At 36.2% G+C, this 21,324-nt stretch overlaps 1 protein-coding gene across 2 annotated transcripts; it reads right to left on the reverse strand.

Moving 5' to 3' along the window:
- Nucleotides 1-18,518: 18,518 nt before the first annotated feature.
- LOC114354567 (uncharacterized) lies at nucleotides 18,519-20,748 on the reverse strand. 2 transcript variants are annotated; one of them, XM_028306998.1, is made up of 2 exons: nucleotides 19,794-20,748; nucleotides 18,519-18,669 (listed from the first exon to the last, which is right to left on the reverse strand). In XM_028306998.1, exons 1-2 carry the CDS (start codon nucleotides 20,565-20,567, stop codon nucleotides 18,658-18,660), a joined length of 786 nt encoding a protein of 261 aa, XP_028162799.1. In that variant the 5' UTR covers nucleotides 20,568-20,748; the 3' UTR covers nucleotides 18,519-18,657. The 2 variants fall into 2 exon arrangements, with proteins under 2 accessions (XP_028162799.1, XP_028162798.1); XM_028306997.1 differs by lacking the exon at nucleotides 19,794-20,748 and adding an exon at nucleotides 18,764-19,721.
- Nucleotides 20,749-21,324: the final 576 nt, after the last annotated feature.

Genomic DNA, 21,324 nt, shown 5'->3' on the forward strand with positions numbered 1-21,324 from the left:
CTTAAATCTATGCTTGGGTTTAAATCAAGTCTCAGTTTTGTTTTAATTACGTCTCTAACTCAAGTAACATTTTTGTCATAACTCAAACTTTTTCTTTAAATCCTGTATGTAAATACCAGATGTAGAGAGTTGTAAAACATAACAAGAACTTCTCATGGCGCCAGAAATATCCAAATAAACTGGAGGAGAGATTAAAGCTTAAATAAATATTTATGCAGCCCTGCGGGACAGATTAAAATGATACTTTAACGGGTAGAACGGCGTAAGTAGAACATTTACGTTTCTTATTCTGACATTATAATAAAAAACTGTATCTTGAAGCATTTCTTAACTTTTTCACACTTCAGTTTAGTTTCTCATTTGGTAATTATTTTCATGTAATAGCAGTTACATGAAAATAATTACTTGATAGAGCTACTTCGGAGGCACAATATCTAAAAGATAAAAAATATTGAAACTATTGAAAATAGTACTTCAAGTAAATTACGATTTGTTAAATCAAGCTTAAAAACGCATCATCGTTTTTCGTAAAAATTGACTTACCAGGTTCTACTCCCCGACCCCTGAACTTTACACACAGATGTGACGCGTCAGTGACAAATCTCAAGACAAATTATGTTTCGGCTCGCACGCCTTACTAAATCACTTTTTAATGAAAAAAATACTTGTATCATTTCAAAAACGGTTGGATGCGCTTGAGTCGATGTTTTAATGTCTTTATAAGTGCGCGGTGCGGTAGGTAGTCAGTAATTGGGGCACACATTATCGTGTTGATAGTGTAAAAAATACATGCATGATTTAGTTGGTTGGGTTTGGTGTTCGGGATATTTTTATTTATGAATATAAACGGGATTTTGAGTAATATTTTTAGCTAGGATTTTTATTTGGGCAGAAGAACCTCTCTATGTTATACTGAGTTTCACCATCTTAACTATTACATCTAAAGCCTGTCAATCTCCATACAAAACACCGGTCAAAGTTATAGTTACGGTTAAAGTGAAGGTGACAACTTAGGCTTAGTATAGAAAGGAAGATGCAAGTACATAATTGTCTTCCTGGCTTTTTAAGAGAGCTTTTCACATTCGATTTTAGGTGATCTGAAACTATACTAGACATAGATTTTATTTACACAAAAAAGTTTAGGGAAATCGCTTTTGAAAGCTCATGAAGTAAACTTACGATAGTAAAAATCTCTTACAACTTTTAACAATACACATTCATGCGACCTGTGTGGTATTAAAAAGCTTATTTCATTTTACTTTAGCATTTCCAACGAGAAACGAGCAGTTAAAGCCTATTCAAGTAACTCAAATAAAACAACTGAACATAAAAGGCCATCTACTTTAAAACTAAAACCAACTATTTCTCAACGATGTGTTAAGTTAAAACAGTGCGACACTCGACTGTAATAATGTTTGCCAACGAGAGGACCCTGGACAATGGACTGAATTTCTCGAACACAATCCTTACTGCTTTCATTTGTGTAACTTAACCTACTAACCGTACAAACTCAGCAATGAAAACAATGTCTGTGGAAATGCTCGCTAAAGCGACGATAATGGTAGAGGTGAGGAAGATTAAGTCAGAGCTAAGCAAGAAAATGGGGGTAAGCGATAAGATATCATAGAAGACAAATGCTGTGGACTTAATAAAGACATTACTTGTATAATAAAACGCGCGGCGTTATGGGGAACTTATGGCGGTAATAACAACATAAACGCGGGCGAAATTACTCATAATGATAACAATGTCGCGAGGAGAATCGTAGGTGGTATTGCCAGGGTTAAGTCGGCAATTAGTATGCTATTACTTTTATATGAATCATTTGTAAGAATATGAGAATTAAATGAGATTGTTTTTGTTTCAGGTAATTTTATTTTCCGGCACACAACATTTAACCGTAAGTTAATTAGTAGACAAGTACTCGTACTAAAAACTAACTGATACTCGGTCATTTTTTTAAATTAACTTCTTTATGTGATCATCAACATCCATGACTAAAAACATATTAGTCATATAAAATGAGGTAACTTTTTAAATTTTTATTTAAACACTCAAAAAAGCGGTACAAAAAGGCGAACTTAATGCCATGTGGAATTCTCTACCCGCTAATCTAATGTTAGTGATAATAACATAAGCTTTTCATTATTTTCCACAGTATGGATTAATTTCACATTAAAGTGTAATACCATACATTAAGTAGTTCAGTCACCTATCTTGTGAAAGGCGACGTAATTCACGTTCATGAAAAAGCTGCTACTGTTCCACCAAAGAATTTCCACTTTTTACACCTAAAAGGGAAACACGACTAAAACCTGTCCGGCGATCGGCCGGCACGCCTTACGCCCACCCAAAAGTATCCGCAAAATGTAAAATCCAAATATTAGCTTAGATGCATGAAAGCACTAAAGCACAGCTCGGCCGGCAAAAAGCCATGCAGCAAAAGTAAAAAAATATAAGATCAGTTTAAAGCGAAAACGAAATTTCCATTCTGAACCGTATGCTCATACCAACAAGGCGTCGCGCAGGGCACAACTCTAGCGCCGCCATATTTCGTCCGAGCGATTTCTAAATTTGAACGCCACTCCCGGGCATTCCGATTCGGTTTTGAAAAGGCAAGTGCCTCTTCAAATTTACGGCCGATTCGAGTTCGGAATTGCAGGGCATAATCGATCCTAATACGAGTCTGGTAGAATGCATTGTTGGAGGCATCGCCGGCGATATTAGTAACTACGTATTGTGGGCTTACAGTGGCCCGTTTATGGATCTAATTTGATGGTTGGCGGCAATAGTTTAAGCTAATGTTGGACAGTACTAAATTCGGTATCATATTACTTTTGCTAACGTTAGTGAAATGTTAAACCAAAACATTGCTCCTATTTCATGCAATTTACTTGAAGTATTTATTTTAGAGTTGTTTTATTTGAAGATCGTTTGTAGATCGAATTACTGTAGATAGGTAATTAATTAGTCAATTTACTATGTCTAATTTTAAAACATAGAAATGTTTCATCCCATGTATCTTTCACGTGAACTTAATAGAAAATATTTTATAAGTTACTTAACACTAGTTTTATAATTCTCAGAAATGGTTTGAAATAAAAATACATAATGATAGAGCTGTATGTAGCTAAGCATACAGATACAAGTTTGCTATAAATTTCATTCCATTGTTTACGTAACATGCCTCTGGTCTAAAAAAAAACAAAACAATGAACATGAATGTGAAAATAGCCCCATTTACAATCTATTTCAATCTCTAAAGCACATGAGTGAACGGCTGAATGGTGAATGAGTGAATGAACGAGAACGCGGCCATTAGTCAACTACAGCCGACCATTATCCTAATGGGATCTCGCCGTTTGATGGAGACCACTGTTGCTAATGCGATGTTTTAAATAAAGACAATTCAACTCATCTGGTGCAGTTGCAATGAAATAAATGAAGTGATAGATGTTTCGATTTTGATCAATCGATCAGCCTAAGCACGAGGTTTTCAAAGTCAAAGCTATCTTTATTTGTTAAGATTATTTAGATAGTGCTTACAAATAGTCAAATTCTTTAATTTAAAAAAACTTAGTCTTAAGGAGCCTTTACAAATGTCTCATATTCTTTTAGCTCTATACTAGCGCTTCGAGACCAACATTTTGCAATTTGGTAGTTGGAGTAAAAATAATTAGGGTAGTAAAAGTTTGTTCAATCCTGTGAAAACTTGTTTTTTATTCATTAGTCAACGAAACAGCGTATAGACACATTGGTAAAGTAAAAAGTATAGCAAAGACTTAAAAGAGTTTTCATCCATCATTGTTAAAATATCGCACACACAGAAATACACATTTCTTCCGATATTCTGAACGTGAACGTGTAAAAGCATTCGCCTTTCAGTTTTAGCTGGTATCAATAACACAAAAACCTAAAAGCTAATCCGCTATCCGAAAACTCAACGGGAAAAGTCCGCAAAACTCCTTCAATGAAACAAAGCATCATTCACTCGCACAACCGTACGTTTCGATCATTCATTCAACTCGGAATGGGACAGCATATCTGGTACAATCAGATAGACAGCTCATTCGAATAATCGATTCAGAGAGTTCGATTCGCGTCACTATTCAAACGGCCGTGTTGTCGTTCGTTGTTGTCCGTTGCGAATTCAAAATTTGAATTTGAAAAGAAGTGGAATGTGAAACTGTTCAATGCGTTCAATCGAACGAACGCAAAAAGAACGGTTTTGCTGCGGTTCTACAAATATTTCGGTTACATTGTTTTTAAATGACAACTAGCGAAGTAACTGATAGTGAGGCACTTTTGGTAAGTTTTCTAAGTACCTAACAATAAAACAACCATTTTAGCTCACTTGAGTAAAAGCTAATGTTTTATTGATCCAACCCATTTTTTCTTAGAAACTTCCGTGCTAGGTTTTGTAACTTTTTTATATTTTTTTGTCGACTTTTGAGTATTTTAAGAGTCATGCCAATAAGCACAGTAGTTTAAATAGAATTAAAGGATTGTTCGTTCGTTCGTTCGTTTCAGCCAAATGACGTCCACTGCTGGATAAAGGCCTCCTCCAAGGTTTTCCACAATGCACGGTCCTGCGCTGCCCGCATCCAGGCTCTTCCCGCGACCTTTACGAGATCGTCGGTCCACCTAGTAGGAGGCCTGCCCACGCTACGTCTTCCAGCCCGTGGTCGCCACTCGAGAACTTTTCTGCCCCAACGGCCATCGTCTCTACGAGCTAAATTAAAAAGGATTGTAAATAAAATAAAAATGCTCAATCATTTGCTGGTAAACGATGAAGTTACTGAAAAACTAAACTTTAAAAGCTTTACAGAGTTATTCCACAAAATACCTAATACATTACAATTTATTTAATAGTTTAATACATTATTCCTACTTTTCAAGTTTCAAGAATAAATACAGACAACGTAATCACAATAACGGGTAAACGTGTTTTTAAGTTCCCCCGTTCCCGTTTATATAGGTCGATTGAAGGGCCGATGCATTACTTTAAAACCTCTTTCGTCAAGAAATGCTTCCATCCACTCTATATAGGTTAAGGGGTACAAATAGCAGCACAAATGCCACTACCTAACGTTAATATGTCTCTTATTTTGTAGGCATAAAGCACACAATGGTGCACATTGATTTGTGTACAGTACAGTACAACTATGCTTACAGTATGAAAACGCATAAAAGCGGCGTTGGTAGGCCGTCACGCGAGTTAAACACGCGAAAGGTGTGCGGGCTTGCTACGACGAATATACTGACTGATATTTATAATTACGAACGTTCGGAGAGCGTAACAGATTTTTGTTGAATGTTAGCTGCAATTTGATATCTAGGGGAATTTGGTTAACGTAATGAAGTAGTAAAACTTTGACTCTACATTGTTAGGTTGCTTACGTTTGCTTCCTAGGTCTAAGACGTAATAGGCTCAAGATTATAAGATTGCAGGGTGAATGTTAACTTCTACAAATTAACAATAAAGCAATCATCACTGTTTTTGTGTCATAATAAAAATCTAAACATCTTTTGGCGACTAGGTACATCAACTTAATTTGATTCCAAATCGGCTATACTCGTAGTTTTACAATTAAATGCAATTTAATTGATATTTCAGAATTAGAATGTAGAGTAAACTAAAAGCTTATGGCTGTTTATGAGTTCGAACTAAAGACTAAAATCTTTATGAGGGGAAATAGAGATAAAAGATCTTATGTAATTAATACGATAAAGTCGATACGATTAAGCCGATTAGCAGTATTTAAATTACAATAAATTAATCATGGCTTTTGCCTGGTAATTTTATGCCAACTACCACTGAAATGTCAACCACCAAATTCGTCGTTCTAAAACGTCACGAGCCCAAGCAAACGCCGGCAGACATAATGAAAGCTCGGCTGGCACATATTTTCCGTGCAATTATGAGCCGCTGCACACAAGACACTCCGTTTCGACGGAATAACTTTAAATTAATTATTTTCGCTGTAAACTGTGCAGTTGTTACTTAAACGCTGGAGCTTCTGGAAATTTATGTCGAGAAACGGCTTTGGTGGTTTCTGCGTTGTGAACGCGTTAGTTGTGTAATGTGGAAGCTTCATGTGGTTTCGATGTCGTTGTGTAATGTGAGTGCATGTGTTTATTTAATTTAATTTGGAGATCTTCAGGCTCTTAAAAGTATTTAAACGCCTAAAATATATGACGTCATCATCTATTAACGGGGCTGTAACAACTGCAACCTCAATAATGGTGGGAATATTTGAAAGTGATGTCTTTTTCTCCTTCAATCGGTTCATAACTGAGACCATAGCCCTATAGTGTCAGGTCAGGCTCTACTTGCTAGTTACCTGTGGGGAACCTAACCTAGACCCTACGAGTTTGAAGAGTCTTACTTTCAAACTGATCCATGAAGAGATTTCATCATTTCAGCCATAGGACTTCCACTGCTGAACATAGGCCTCCCCCAATGCTTTCCATGTTGCCCGGTTGGTAGCGGCCTGGCTAACCAAAAAGTGAGTTATTTTAATCACGTGTGGATGAAAGTTCCATACTAAGTAGGTAGGTTTCGGGTATGTATCCCAGCAGAACTTAAGTCGAGATAATTTCTCTCTCATGTCCATTGTTCCACACAGACGTTTACTATAATTATAATAATCGTACACTCATAAGGTAGGTAGGTTTTTTTACTAGGTACAGTCATCATCAAATAGTTCATGACACCCAAAGTACCCAAAGTTGACAACACAACCTTATTCTAAATGACAAAGGTGTCGCGAACTTTTTGGCCACTTTGGTTGTCACAAACTACACTCAACATCAAATAAACCGCACCTTCCGCAACGCGAACTTTAAAGATTTTCTTCTGACACAATCATGGTGTCCCAACAATAGTGGTCTTATTTGAAAGTCCAATAAATATATTTAAAGAAAAACACATTTTATTTCTTATATATATATATATACATATATGTACCTACAATAAATGTGACTTGAAAAAAGACCTTACTTTGGGCTCACCTTTCCTTTAATGAAATGAAGATTACAACTAGGCTTTAAATGGTGCCAATATTGGTAGGAAGTGGGGATGCATACGTTTCAAAGTGCTTGTCGCAGGAGATGCAATTTATTTGATGTCGAGTGTATTTTTGATGCAGCCTGTGAATTTTTACATATACCTCATAGGTACTCGTATTTGTTTTCTGTCCGAACTGACCTTAACACAGATACATGGAAACAGATTCGGTGCCACTCCGACATCGATGCATCAGCTGTGACAGTCCGTAACTGGCTCGACGTTGACGGATGGCCGTGTGAACACCGTGCCAGAATTGAGCTAATAGCCAATAGTTGGACGTTGGAATACAAACGTTTGATTTGAAATGTTTTGATTGGATTGCTTTAAAATTTAAATGAATTGGATGAAGAATCTAAATCAGTTGTTACTGGTAGATATTTATCAAGTCAATGATTTATTTAGATGTAATCATTGTAGGAGTAGCTAAACTAATACATAACTTTTGTCAATTTCATCTTAGTCATCATTTCAGCCACAGGACGTCCACTGCTGAACATAGGGCTCCTACAATGATGATGATGATGATGCGCATGATGCATCCAGATACCTTCATGAAGTCGTCGGTCTGTCGTCAATTTAGTTTGTTTAATGTAATAGAGTATCTCTTATTAAACACATCTTTTAGATAAACTCAAACTTTTGTTATTATGTCTTAGCTAAGTATCAAATAGTTTCAGTTTATAGCAACCATTATTACCTTTCTAAACCAGCCATTAGAATTATTGTAAGTAAGATTGATGAAAGTTATGTGGAGACTTTGTATTGTATTTATATTTATAGTAGGATTTTTTATTTGTAAATATTTGTAAATATTTAGTCTATGTAGGTTAATTATTTGTGTGATAAGAGGCAGTAGATAAATAAAATACTGAATGAATTACTGACACTGCATGTTTATTAACAAGCTCCCACAAGATGCCAAAAACAACATGGCCGTCTTTCTTCAGTACCATAGACAATGAACACAATCATAGACTATTAAAGAAATCCAAAGATGATACAACATCTCCCCTTTTTAGAAACAGAAATGCTAAGATAAACTTAATACATTAACACAAGTATTACGGCTAATGACAATAAATTATGCAGCTAATTTTAAGTTAATATAAGTACACAACTAATACTTCCGTTTTGTTACAGTATACATTTATGTTAAACAGCAACATACATAACACTAACATAAAATAATACTTTCATGTTTTGTTACAATAAACTTAGGTTAAACAGCAACATTAACCACTATTTTTAAGTTTCATAACATAGCTATTACATTCTATGTACTTAAATAATTGTATTGCCTAGTTACTTGGTTTCAGCCCTACGTAAATAAATACTTGGGTTCAGTGATTTGTTACACTGCTGAAACCAAGTTTAGGTAGAGGTTTACATCAATTATTTCTATTTTAGTTAAGTTACCCTAGTAACACATATAGTCATTTAGATAAGCAGGACGCTTTACAGATCTTTTAAGTCTGGTATTATTTTGTTCAAATCCAGTTTCCTCCGAGCTACTAACATTAGAATTAGAAGGATTAACTTCAATGGATTCTGCAGAATCAACAATCTGATCCTCAACAGGATTTGTAATATCAGCAGAACCCTTACAATGCTCCTCATCTAAAATTACATTTTTATTTGTGACATACCCTCCTACCGTTGGTGAAATAGTTTCAGTAGGTGCCAACTTCAAATGCCATCTATTTCTTCTAAATTTCCCTCTTTCAGTATTAATTATATATGATCTAGGTTCCTTACATTTTGATGCAACTGTTCCATATATTTTCAAATCAGTAACCCACACTCTATCATTAGTATTCAGTTCTGGCAGATCCCTTGCTCTATGTCTCTTATTGTAATAACACCCATTTCTATGTTTCTTTTCCAACATCTTTTGTTTGAATTCTTGACCTAAGACTACTGGGTTATCAAGTTTACTAGATATAATAGGAAGGTTATCTCTAAGTTTTCGGTTAAACATTAATTCTGCTGGACTATAACCTATCTCAGAAGGGGTGTTTCGATAGATTAGTAAAGCTAGATAAATATCCTTATTTTTTGTTAGAAGAGACTTTGCAATCTTTACTCCGGATTCGGCTAGACCGTTACTTTGTGCATAGTAGGGACTACTAGTTATAGACTGAAACCCATACTCTTTGGCAAAATTATTAAACTTTGTTCTAAATTGTGTACCACAATCTGACCTTACTACCTCTGGAATTCCATACCTAGAAAACATTTCTTTGCATTTAACTATTACACAGTCTTCAGTCAAATCATGTAGTTTAAATATTTCCAGATATCTAGAGTAATAGTCAACTGCAACTAAATACCAATGGTTTGAAAATTTAAATAAGTCAATTCCTATTTTCTGCCAGGGTCTATCTGGTGGTGGGTCTAGTACCATGGTCTCTTTATAATTTTGTGATGTTTCTATACAGTTTGAACAAGTCTTAACTTTTTCCTCAATTTGTTTTGATAGACCTAACCACCAAACGGACTGTTTTGCACGCTCCCTACACCTTGTAATTCCTAAATGTCCTTCATGAATTCTATCTAAGATTTCTTGTTGCATGTTGTCAGGTATTACAATTCTTGAATTAAACAAAAGAAATTCCCCTTCCACTGAGAAGTTGTCCCGATACTGATAATATGGTTTCAAATTACCTAACAGATGTTTTGCAGGCCACCCATGAACTGTAAAGTCTATAATTTGAGTGCATATGTTACAGTTTCTCTGACTGGTGTGAGAGAGAGAGCAAAAATGGGTGTAATAATTTAATTTAAAGTAAATGTTCAAAATGTCCGCCGTTGACCTGAATGCACATTCGACAACGACGCAAAAAAAAATCTTTGTAAAACCTTCTTCTTCATTTTAATTTGGTTTTGTGCTTCAGTCAGCTTTGTCCGCAGTTCATCAATATTTTCATATTCCCTATTGTATACCAGATGAAGGGCAAGAGCTTCCTCGTTGTGGATAAAAAATGTTCTTTTCAGATATTGTCTCTAAATGTGTTCTACATAACGTAAACTTAAGGGATTGCAAACATTACTTAGTCCTAAGAAAGTCAAAAACATGTAACGGAATCTCCAACTTACCACTTTAGTGGAGCGATTACAGAAAATAATGGCCTATTAAGTACATGTTTTTTTGTGTTATTATGAAAGTCCAGAAAACTGCGCAGTTTTTAAAATTATTTTGGACCTATGGAATTTCTTTTTTTTTTCAAACCTTTAAGTTGAAAATTTTAGAATGTTCCGCTAAAAGCATATTTTTTATGTTTCTAGCAAAAATTTTGTATCTTGCATCAAAGATAGGAAGTTGGTTATTTTTTTCAAAAATCTGCAATTAATAGGGAATCTGTCAAAAAAAAGAAATCTGAAAAAAGTCGACCCAAAAAAAAGATAAAAAAATTTAAAGCCTACTGGGTCATACAATTTGAAAAAATCACAAAATTAACGATAACTTCTAAACTATGAAAAATCGTAGAACATATATGGGGGTAAAATCGATAGGTCTAGTCCTCACCTATCACCTGCCTTCGGCTTGACACCTTACAAGAAACACCCTGTATAGACTCAACTAACATTCCTTGTAACTATAGAGGTAATCCAAGTAAACTCGAGTTCATTAAAAGTACTTCGGTATCACTATTCTTGAACCCTACTGATGAAAATGAAATAATTAAAATCATAAAATCTCTTAACAATACAAATTCTACAGGCTATGATGCGATATGCACTGGAATGGTTAAGGCTTGTGCGAAGGAGTTAGCGCCATTGCTAGTACATTTTGTAAATCGTTGTTTTGTGGACGGTAAATTTCCTAGCACTCTTAAGCTGTCCATTGTCAGGCCACTATTTAAACGCGGAGATAGGTATGATATAAATAATTACAGACCTATTGCCCTTATCTCAGTTTTGTCAAAGATTTTTGAAAAGGCAATGCAGGCCAGATTAATTTCATTTCTAACAAAACATGCTATAATTAGGGAGGAGCAATTTGGGTTTCGCAAGGGAAGGTCAACAACACTGGCGTGTTACTCTCTTATTAGGAATGTATTGTACCATATGGACAAGAAGGTTCCCGTTTCCACCATTCTTTTCGACATGAGTAAGGCCTTTGACTTTGTCAATCATAAAACACTCCTGAACAAGCTCGAACGATATGGTGTACGGGGAGCTGCCTATGGTTGGATAGAAAGCTATCTCAGTGGGAGGACAGTTTGTAGAAATACCTAAACTAGATAATAGGTTCCAGAGCGTGACGTACAGATCAGAGAGTAGGTTAAATACTTCAGGTGTACCTCAGGGCAGTATATTGGGTCCATTACTTTTCATCCTTTACATTAATGACCTTCCAAATTGTACGCAATACCCGGTCACACTTTTTGCCGACGATATTTCTATAACAATACACAAAAAATCGAATATTGACTATAATGATGAAATAAATAATGAAATAAGAAATATAACAAATTGGTTGGAATGTAATGACTTAAAAATTAACACAAATAAAACAAAATACATACAATTTTACAACAAAAATGGTAAACCTCAGCAATTATTAGTACAGCATCGCAACAATCCTATTGACATGACTACATCGGCAATCTTTCTTGGTATTGTAATCGACTCCAAACTTACATGGCAAAATCATGTTGACATTGTGTGCCAGAAGATTAACAGGTTCGTTTTCGCTCTGTATCGTCTTACGAAATTGTCTAACCTTAAGACAGCTCTGATGGCATACCACGGATACGTAGGCTCGGTGTTAAGGTATGGGCTAATCTTGTGGGGAAACTCGACTCACGCAAATCGTGTCTTCATTCTACAGAAGCGATGTATAAGAGCTATGTGCGATGTTGGACAGATGGAATCATGTAGGCCTCTCTTTAAAAATCTAAAAATCATGCCATTACCCTCCTTATACATATTTGAAATCCTAATATTTACGAAAAAAAATGCAAACCTTTTTATAAAAAAGTCTGATATTTGTAATCGTGGTGGTACGAGAAGATATCCTTGGAAGCTATCAGTACCCCCAGCAGCCACAACTTGCTTTACTAAAAATTGTTATAGTATGTGTATACGATTGTTTAATTTACTTCCAAATCACATTCAAAATTTGCAATTCAATCTTTTTAAGAGAACTATTTTCCGAATTCTCACTGAAAACTGTTTTTATGACATAGATGAATTTATAAAATTCTGCCGTGGTAACCATATGCGAATTGCTAATTTATGACATTCTTGTAATTTTGATACTGACATTGTATTCTCACATTTTATTGTGATCATAAAATTGTTTAATTTATTATAATTTATGTGACATCCTAAATTTTAATCCTTACCTGAATTACCTAATTGTTTTAATTGATATTGTAATTGCATTGTAATAAATATTTTTGACATTTAAATTCTATTGGAGGTAGATCATGTAATATTAATAATGACTATTAATAATTTAATAATAATACTGCATGACGACTAAATGTTTGCATATCGCTATGTCGATGAAACATGTTGTTCTCGTAACAAGATAATAACTGAAATGTACCATGTTTTATGCAAATAAATAATTTTGAATTTTGAATTTGAATTTGTAGGTTCCTCAATTGGACTAATAATACCTAATCTTTGCAATCTATCCAGTTCTTCCTTAACTTTGGGCAAAAGAGGTATTGATACACTGCGAGGTGTTGCCTGGACATATGACTTAGGATTATTAATTAATTTTATGTGAAACTCATCTTTGAAAACCCCTAACTCATCAAAGATTTTTGGGAATTCTTTTTCTACTAAAACATTTGAATGTGTGTCACTGATCTGACTTGAATTTGAGATAGCACAAACTTTTAGAATATTCATACTATCAATTGATGGCCTGCCTAATATTGCTGTACTAAGATCTTTGATTACATAGACTTTACCTTCATATATCCTGTCCTTATATTGTAATTTCAGTTGCACCGTTCCCAGTACATTCAATTTGGTCCCATCTGGCCCTTTTACACTATCACCTGATTTCACCAACGGTAGTTTGGCCTTCACTGCAACATTTTCTGGTATAGCACTTATATCTGCTCCTGTATCAATTAAAAAATACAGTTTAAGGAAGCTCTTAGATTTTATCTATTATTTATAGATACAAGCTGGTGAGACGTCATGAATAAAAAAATAAACTTTGTAAAAATATCAGGGCTAAAGAAAGGCCGCAAAGAGACAAACAAAAATGTTGCCTGTTTGTTCAGATACAAAACAAGCATCCGTTAAAATAAGACCATAATTCTATTTGCTTTTCAGTGGCTATCGTGTTTATGTAATAAACATATTATATTAGTAATAAGTTTCTTTAAACCATAAATGAATCTTTTGTTAAAAGTTTAATTGCGGTTAAAATATCATCCCTTTTGAAGTGCTTAAACCACATAAACTTTGTTTAGCATCTTGTATAAACGCTATCTAAGTCCACCATCTAGGAACATTTTTCTTTTTTTTTTTTTTTAAAAGTGGGTAATCTCAGAATGTACTCGTGTCGACGGATGCGATTAAGAATATTCTTAATATCAACGACTCTGCGCCGAAGTGTATAATTATTTGTTATGTATGTATAATTAATTATGTTTACTCGCATGGTTATGATGATTATGAAAAAAATCATCTGGGTTCGAATCGGGAATCGAATCGGTACAATAAATTCTGTAACCGGATATTAGGTACATTGCATTTAAAATAACAATATTTTAAGCGGCCAGCACATACCTGTACATAGATGGCGCGTCGTCTAGGGACGTGGGTTACCTTGGTGTTCTGAGTGCTTAGTGTGAGTTAGTTAACTCTGTCAGAATGACTTTACGATCTCGTATACCGAGTTGACTTTATACGCATCGTAGACAGTATGTGCGCGAGTGCGAGTTGCCATCAAAGCATACCATTGGATACGCGTTTGCTCACCAAGAATTGCGTCCATTATTTTTCTTAATGTTGGTATTCTGCGATAAACCGACCAAATAGAAAGACATTCACATTCAGTGTTCTTAATGAAAGCGGCTGTCTATCAACTTTGTGCTGGTTATAATCTATCAAACGCGCCATGTTGAAAATTATTGTGCGAGTTTGCAGAAGTTTTTGGCGCGCATTGCATATTTTTTGTTATTATTTTAATCAAATAATAATAATAAAAATGAAGACAAGTTCGTCGCAATTTATAATGATGGTTACATTTATGGAGCAGTAAGTGGAATTTATTTTATTTGGTGTTTAGCTAGCTTACAGATGTTTAACATCGCAGAAATAAAACTTACTTCGTTTGGTCTTTATAGGCATGGAGACCTCACCAAGCCTACGCCGCCATAAGGAGTCAGCGCGCCGCGGCCGCCGCCGGTAGTTTAAAATTCGCGCAGAGACAAAACCCGCAAGAGAGTACAAGTTTAAAATCAATCTAATGTGAAGCGGGCAACGGAGCTGGCAGATATTGACAACCATCTTTGCCTAGGGCACGGTCTCCATAATTTAGTTACGGTTGATGGAATAAAGAAAACACCTGAAGTTTTAAGTCTTGTGACGAAATGCAAGAAAATAGTAAAAAGAGTCAGGTATCGTTTGCCAGAATTGGAGAAAGAGGCAGAAAATGAACAAAAGTTTCTAAGCTCTTTGGAGACTGTTTCTCAAGTGATAGAGGATGATGAAAACGATCATGGATGCATTAATGACTGTAGGTTTATGAAGCTTGGAGAAGTTGACCTCTATCTGACTGCTAACGAATTAACTGCAGCTGGTTTCTTGGCAGAATATACCAAAGAATTAATCCCTTACTACGAACATAATCAACCATTATTACACCAGGAGGGTCACCAGGAAGAAGCTAGTACAAGATCGTTCGTTCGTTAGTTTCAGCCGAAAGACGTCCACAGCTGGACAAAGGCCATCCCAAGGATTTCCACAAAGACCGGTCCTGCGCCGCTCGCATCCAGGCACTTCCGCGACCTTCACCAGATCGTCGGTCCACCTAGTGGGAGGCCTGCCCACGCTACGTCTTCCGGCTCGCGGTCGCCACTCAAGAACTTTCCTGCCCCAGCGGCTATCACAGCTCTTCGAGTTATGTGCCCTGCCCACTGCCACTTGATTTTAGCGATTCTGCAGGCTATGTCAGTCACTCTGGTTCTCCTACGGATCTCCTCATTTCTGATTCGATCACGCAGGGAAACTCCGAGCATAGCACGCTCCATCGCTCTTTGGGTGACCTTGAGCCTTCTTATGAGGCCCATAGTAAGCGACCACGTCTCAGATCCGTATACCATCACTGGCAACACACACTGGTCAGACTTTTGACTTGAGACACTGCTGTATTTCGGACGTCAGAATATTGCGAAGCTTCCCGAACGCTGCCCAGCCGAGCCAGAGTACAAGTAAAGTTTCAATACTTTCCCAACTCTCGCGCAAATACAGCATGCAACACAGTTCTCATGGTTCCGGCTTCGATGATGCTGTTGACCAGGAAGCTTGGAAATACCTAGCTACTGCTGATCCTGCGAAACTTGAAAACGGGGACATGTTGTCCTACTGGCAAACCAGACAATCTGCCTACCCGCGTTTATCGTCATTAGCACAGGCTCTGTTATGTATTCCAGCAACCAGCACTCCGAGCGAAAGAGTGTTTTCGGTTGCTGGATTGCTTTTAACAGCCAAAAGGTCCCGGCTGAGTCCATTTAGGGTGAATATAATAATTTTTGTGCGCGACAACTATAAAAGTTTCAAACAAAATATTTCTGTCAAGAAAAGCGATGAAGTCATCTTATTAGTTTACTTAATAAAGTTATTTCATTTAAGGGTGGTTTTTCATTATACGTCTTAATATGCAAAGTTGAAAAATCCCACGCCGCCGCCGTGGATTTTTTCATGGCGCGCCGCCGCACGATTTTTTTCGACCGGCGCGCACGTCTACCAGTAATGCAAGAGGTAGACTAAATAATCTTAAACATTGGGAGAACCTGATACTGCTACTAAATAGTGATGGTGTGGGGGATAGCAAAACTACTGAGAAGTGGAAGAAGGTTAGTTAAAATGCTGAACTGTTTTAACTATTACAAGGACGCGGTTCTAATAAAATGTTGGCTTCTTTGCATGATTTATTTATTTATTAATTCATACATTGCAATTAAATACATTAAGAATATTAAAACTAGTAACAATGTACCCTGAAAATGATGTAACAAATATTCCTTCTAACAGACTTAAATTTTGGCAGCTATGTAATCAAATTAAACAATCATTTTGGAAAATGTGGTACAAGCAATATCTTAATAGTTTGCAAAATAGGCCTAAATGGCTAGATGTTTTACCCAATGTAAAGGTAGGCACAATTGTAATTTTGAAAGCGGATAATGTACCTGTAATGTCTTGGCCCATGGCTAGAGTTAGGTTTTTCCTGGTTATGATGGCCGTGTAAGAGCGGTAGAAGTAATAAGGTCTAATAGAAAGAGCCATGTGCGCTCTATTCGTAAAATCTGTATCCTACCTATAGATGATAATAATCCCAACTAATATTATAAATGCGAAAGTAACTCTGTCTGTCTGTCTGTCTGTTACGCTTTCCCGCTTAAACCTCGCAACCGATTTTGATGAAATTTGGCATAGAGATAGTTTGAGTCCCGGGAAAGAACATAGGATAGTTTTTATCCCGGTTTTTGAAACAGGGACGCGCGCGATAAAGTTTTTCTGTGACAGACAAAATTCCACGCGGGCGAAGCCGCGGGCGGAAAGCTAGTTCGATTTTAGAGAAATAATTAGCACCTTTCAGTCTACTTAATGTATTTTGTACCTTAGGAATTGGATAAACTGGCCTCAAAATATTTTTGTTTACTTGTGTATAGTCACCGCAAATTCTCACTTTATCATTCTTAAGCACTACACTTAAGTACCACAATTGGTGACACAAAATCAGTAGGTTCCTCAATTGGACTAATAATACCTAATCTTTGCAATCTATCCAGTTCTTCCTTAACTTTAGGCAAAAGAGGTATTGATACACTACGAGGTGTTGCCTGGACATATGACTTAGGATTATTAATTGATTTTATGTGAAACTCATCTTTGAAAACCCCTAACTCATCAAAGATTTTTGGGAATTCTTTTTCTACTAAAACATTTCGATACCTTCAGGTTCAATTGTCGTATAAACCAAAACCCTACTTTTTAGGAGAGCCAAAAAACGTTTTTTTTTTTTAATAAAAAAATCGTAACTTTTTTATTTGAGAAGTTATAAAAAAATGTCCAAGAGAAAACATTTTTCAATTTTTGCGATGAAAAAGTCTAAATANATGGCATACCACGGATACGTAGGCTCGGTGTTAAGGTATGGGCTAATCTTGTGGGGAAACTCGACTCACGCAAATCGTGTCTTCATTCTACAGAAGCGATGTATAAGAGCTATGTGCGATGTTGGACAGATGGAATCATGTAGGCCTCTCTTTAAAAATCTAAAAATCATGCCATTACCCTCCTTATACATATTTGAAATCCTAATATTTACGAAAAAAAATGCAAACCTTTTTATAAAAAAGTCTGATATTTGTAATCGTGAAAAAAAGTGACTTGAAAATGGAATACAAAATGATAAGGTATGGTAAATGATAAGTCTTTATCAATGAAGAAGCAGAAGTTCAATTTCATGTGACCTCCATCTAGGCTAGTTTCCATCGTCACTCAAAGTTTGGCTGCGGTCTCAAATTTGGGCTTAATTGAGGTATTTTTTGGGTGAGATGAGAGGCATAAGAACTAATGCCGTTTTATATCAAAAATTCATACTTAGAGGTAATCAACCAGGTACAAAGTATTTCCTTGTATGTTAGTCTGCCACTCTTTAGTAAGTCCCGAAATCCCCGCTTCGGCTCCCCTACTAACCATTCTAACCATTGTACACAGATAATATCTTGCATGCTGCTTTTCATGTTACTACGTCACATTTTCAAAATCCGCGCGGAAAATCGCTCCGAGCGGAAGAGCGCACTTTGAGCTTGAATATTTCAGTCATTTTTAAAGATATCAAAAAAATAAAAATACAGTATTCATTCTAATTTTTTGTAGTTTTTTTTGGCATCTTCAACAAAAATTGTGCGCCATGTCCATTGGACTAATAATACCTAATCTTTGCAATCTATCCAGTTCTTCCTTAACTTTGGGCAAAAGAGGTATTGATACACTGCGAGGTGTTGCCTGGACATATGACTTAGGATTATTAATTAATTTTATGTGAAACTCATCTTTGAAAACCCCTAACTCATCAAAGATTTTTGGGAATTCTTTTTCTACTAAAACATTTGAATGTGTGTCACTGATCTGACTTGAATTTGAGATAGCACAAACTTTTAGAATATTCATACTATCAATTGATGGCCTGCCTAATATTGCTGTACTAAGATCTTTGATTACATAGACTTTACCTTCATATATTCTGTCCTTATATTGTAATTTCAGTTGCACCGTTCCCAGTACATTCAATTTGGTCCCATCTGGCCCTTTTACACTATCACCTGATTTCACCAACGGTAGTTTGGCCTTCACTGCAACATTTTCTGGTATAGCACTTATATCTGCTCCTGTATCAATTAAAAAAAATATTTTATCCACAAATTTGTCTGAATTAAATATACAAACATTTAACGTATACTTCCCACCTTGTATCATACACACCTCATACTCGTTTGAATCCTCTTTTATAATTTTAACTGCTTTAGACCGACACAATTTAGCAAAGTGTCCCACACGTTTACAATTGTAGCAAGTTGCTTTTTCCGCGGGACATTTTTCTCTTGGATGTCGCTCCTTCCCACAAAACCAGCAGTTTCCTGTATTTTTTCTTTTTTCAATTTTCATGAGTTCTGTCACTTCACCCCTCATTTTCTTAGTTTCTTCCTGCTGTATTTCAGATTGTCTTCCCATTTGTATGGCTTCTTCTAATGTAAGATCTGGTTTAAGTAGCATCCTGTCGCTTAGACTTTTATCTGCAATACCAACGACAATTCTATCTCTGATAAGATCAGTCTTCAAAACGCCGTATTCACAGTGCTCGGCAAGTCGGTGTATTTCAGTGACAAATTCGTCAACCCTTTCGCCTTGTAGCTGCACCCTGGCGTTGAATTTGAATCTTTCATAGATTACATTTCGTTTGGGAGCGAAAAAATCATCAAATTTTTTCAATAGGTTAAGGTAGCACATGGCGTCCTCCCCAAACTGCAATATTACGTCTTCTGCCCTTTCTCCCATGCAATAAATGAGGCAATTTATCTTTTCTTCGTCGGCGTTGTTGTTTTGACCTGTTAAACTCATGTACCTCATAAATCTGGTTTTATACTTCGGCCATTCTTCCGGCACAAAACTGAAAATTCCGGGTGGCGTCACCTTGGCTTGGTGGCCTCTTCCACCCTGCTCTGCCTCCTTCATGTCTGATTTATGTTTTTTCTCCATTTATTACTTTTACCGCTGCCACCATGTGATAAGAGGCAGTAGATAAATAAAATACTGAATGAATTACTGACACTGCATGTTTATTAACAAGCTCCCACAAGATGCCAAAACAACATGGCCGTCTTTCTTCAGTACCATAGACAATGAACACAATCATAGACTATTAAAGAAATCCAAAGATGATACAACAAACAAATTTGTCTGAATTAAATATACAAACATTTAACGTATACTTCCCACCTTGTATCATACACACCTCATACTCGTTTGAATCCTCTTTTATAATTTTAACTGCTTTAGACCGACACAATTTAGCAAAGTGTCCCACACGTTTACAATTGTAGCAAGTTGCTTTTTCCGCGGGACATTTTTCTCTTGGATGTCGCTCCTTCCCACAAAACCAGCAGTTTCCTGTATTTTTTCTTTTTTCAATTTTCATGAGTTCTGTCACTTCACCCCTCATTTTCTTAGTTTCTTCCTGCTGTATTTCAGATTGTCTTCCCATTTGTATGGCTTCTTCTAATGTAAGATCTGGTTTAAGTAGCATCCTGTCGCTTAGACTTTTATCTGCAATACCAACGACAATTCTATCTCTGATAAGATCAGTCTTCAAAACGCCGTATTCACAGTGCTCGGCAAGTCGGTGTATTTCAGTGACAAATTCGTCAACCCTTTCGCCTTGTAGCTGCACCCTGGCGTTGAATTTGAATCTTTCATAGATTACATTTCGTTTGGGAGCGAAAAAATCATCAAATTTTTTCAATAGGTTAAGGTAGCACATGGCGTCCTCCCCAAACTGCAATATTACGTCTTCTGCCCTTTCTCCCATGCAATAAATGAGGCAATTTATCTTTTCTTCGTCGGCGTTGTTGTTTTGACCTGTTAAACTCATGTACCTCATAAATCTGGTTTTATACTTCGGCCATTCTTCCGGCACAAAACTGAAAATTCCGGGTGGCGTCACCTTGGCTTGGTGGCCTCTTCCACCCTGCTCTGCCTCCTTCATGTCTGATTTATGTTTTTTCTCCATTTATTACTTTTACCGCTGCCACCATGTGATAAGAGGCAGTAGATAAATAAAATACTGAATGAATTACTGACACTGCATGTTTATTAACAAGCTCCCACAAGATGCCAAAAACAACATGGCCGTCTTTCTTCAGTACCATAGACAATGAACACAATCATAGACTATTAAAGAAATCCAAAGATGATACAACAATTTGTATTATTCTTAATCTCTTAATTCTATACTTTTAATAAATACTATTTTGTTTCCTTTAGGCTTTAACTTACCATAATAAGACCTCCTAGTAGGATTGTATTTATAGCTTGATATTTTCCTTTAGATCTTACGTCGTATTACGGTTCCAAACTTGGCCTCAATCTAGGCTAGTATTTAAGAAAGTTAGTAAATCATACATAACCTCACTTTTATGGCCTATTAACGCCCCAGTGCAGAGTAATGGCCGCCCAAATGCTTAGGTAGATAGACCTTAGTGCTTTTATGTGCCTGACAAACTTAATTACAAATTCTTTGAGCCAGTTTATTGTGAGCTCATATTTTGATACTTAATGTTAGTGCTTTAGGTTCTTTTTCGTACCTAAGTGCCATTATTTTAAAGTAATTGGTAGAACACGTGACGTCTCAAACATGAGTCTCTTAATCTTGTCATTATTTTATATTAAATTCATCATCATCATCACAATTTCAGCCATAGTACGTCCACTGCTGAACATAGGCCTCCCCCAATGCTTTCCATGTTGATCGATTTGTAGCGGCCTGC

Source organism: Ostrinia furnacalis, unplaced genomic scaffold, assembly GCF_004193835.3.
Source record: "Ostrinia furnacalis isolate ACB-3 unplaced genomic scaffold, ASM419383v2 OfSCF2054, whole genome shotgun sequence".
Classification (NCBI taxonomy): Eukaryota; Metazoa; Arthropoda; class Insecta; order Lepidoptera; family Crambidae; genus Ostrinia; species Ostrinia furnacalis.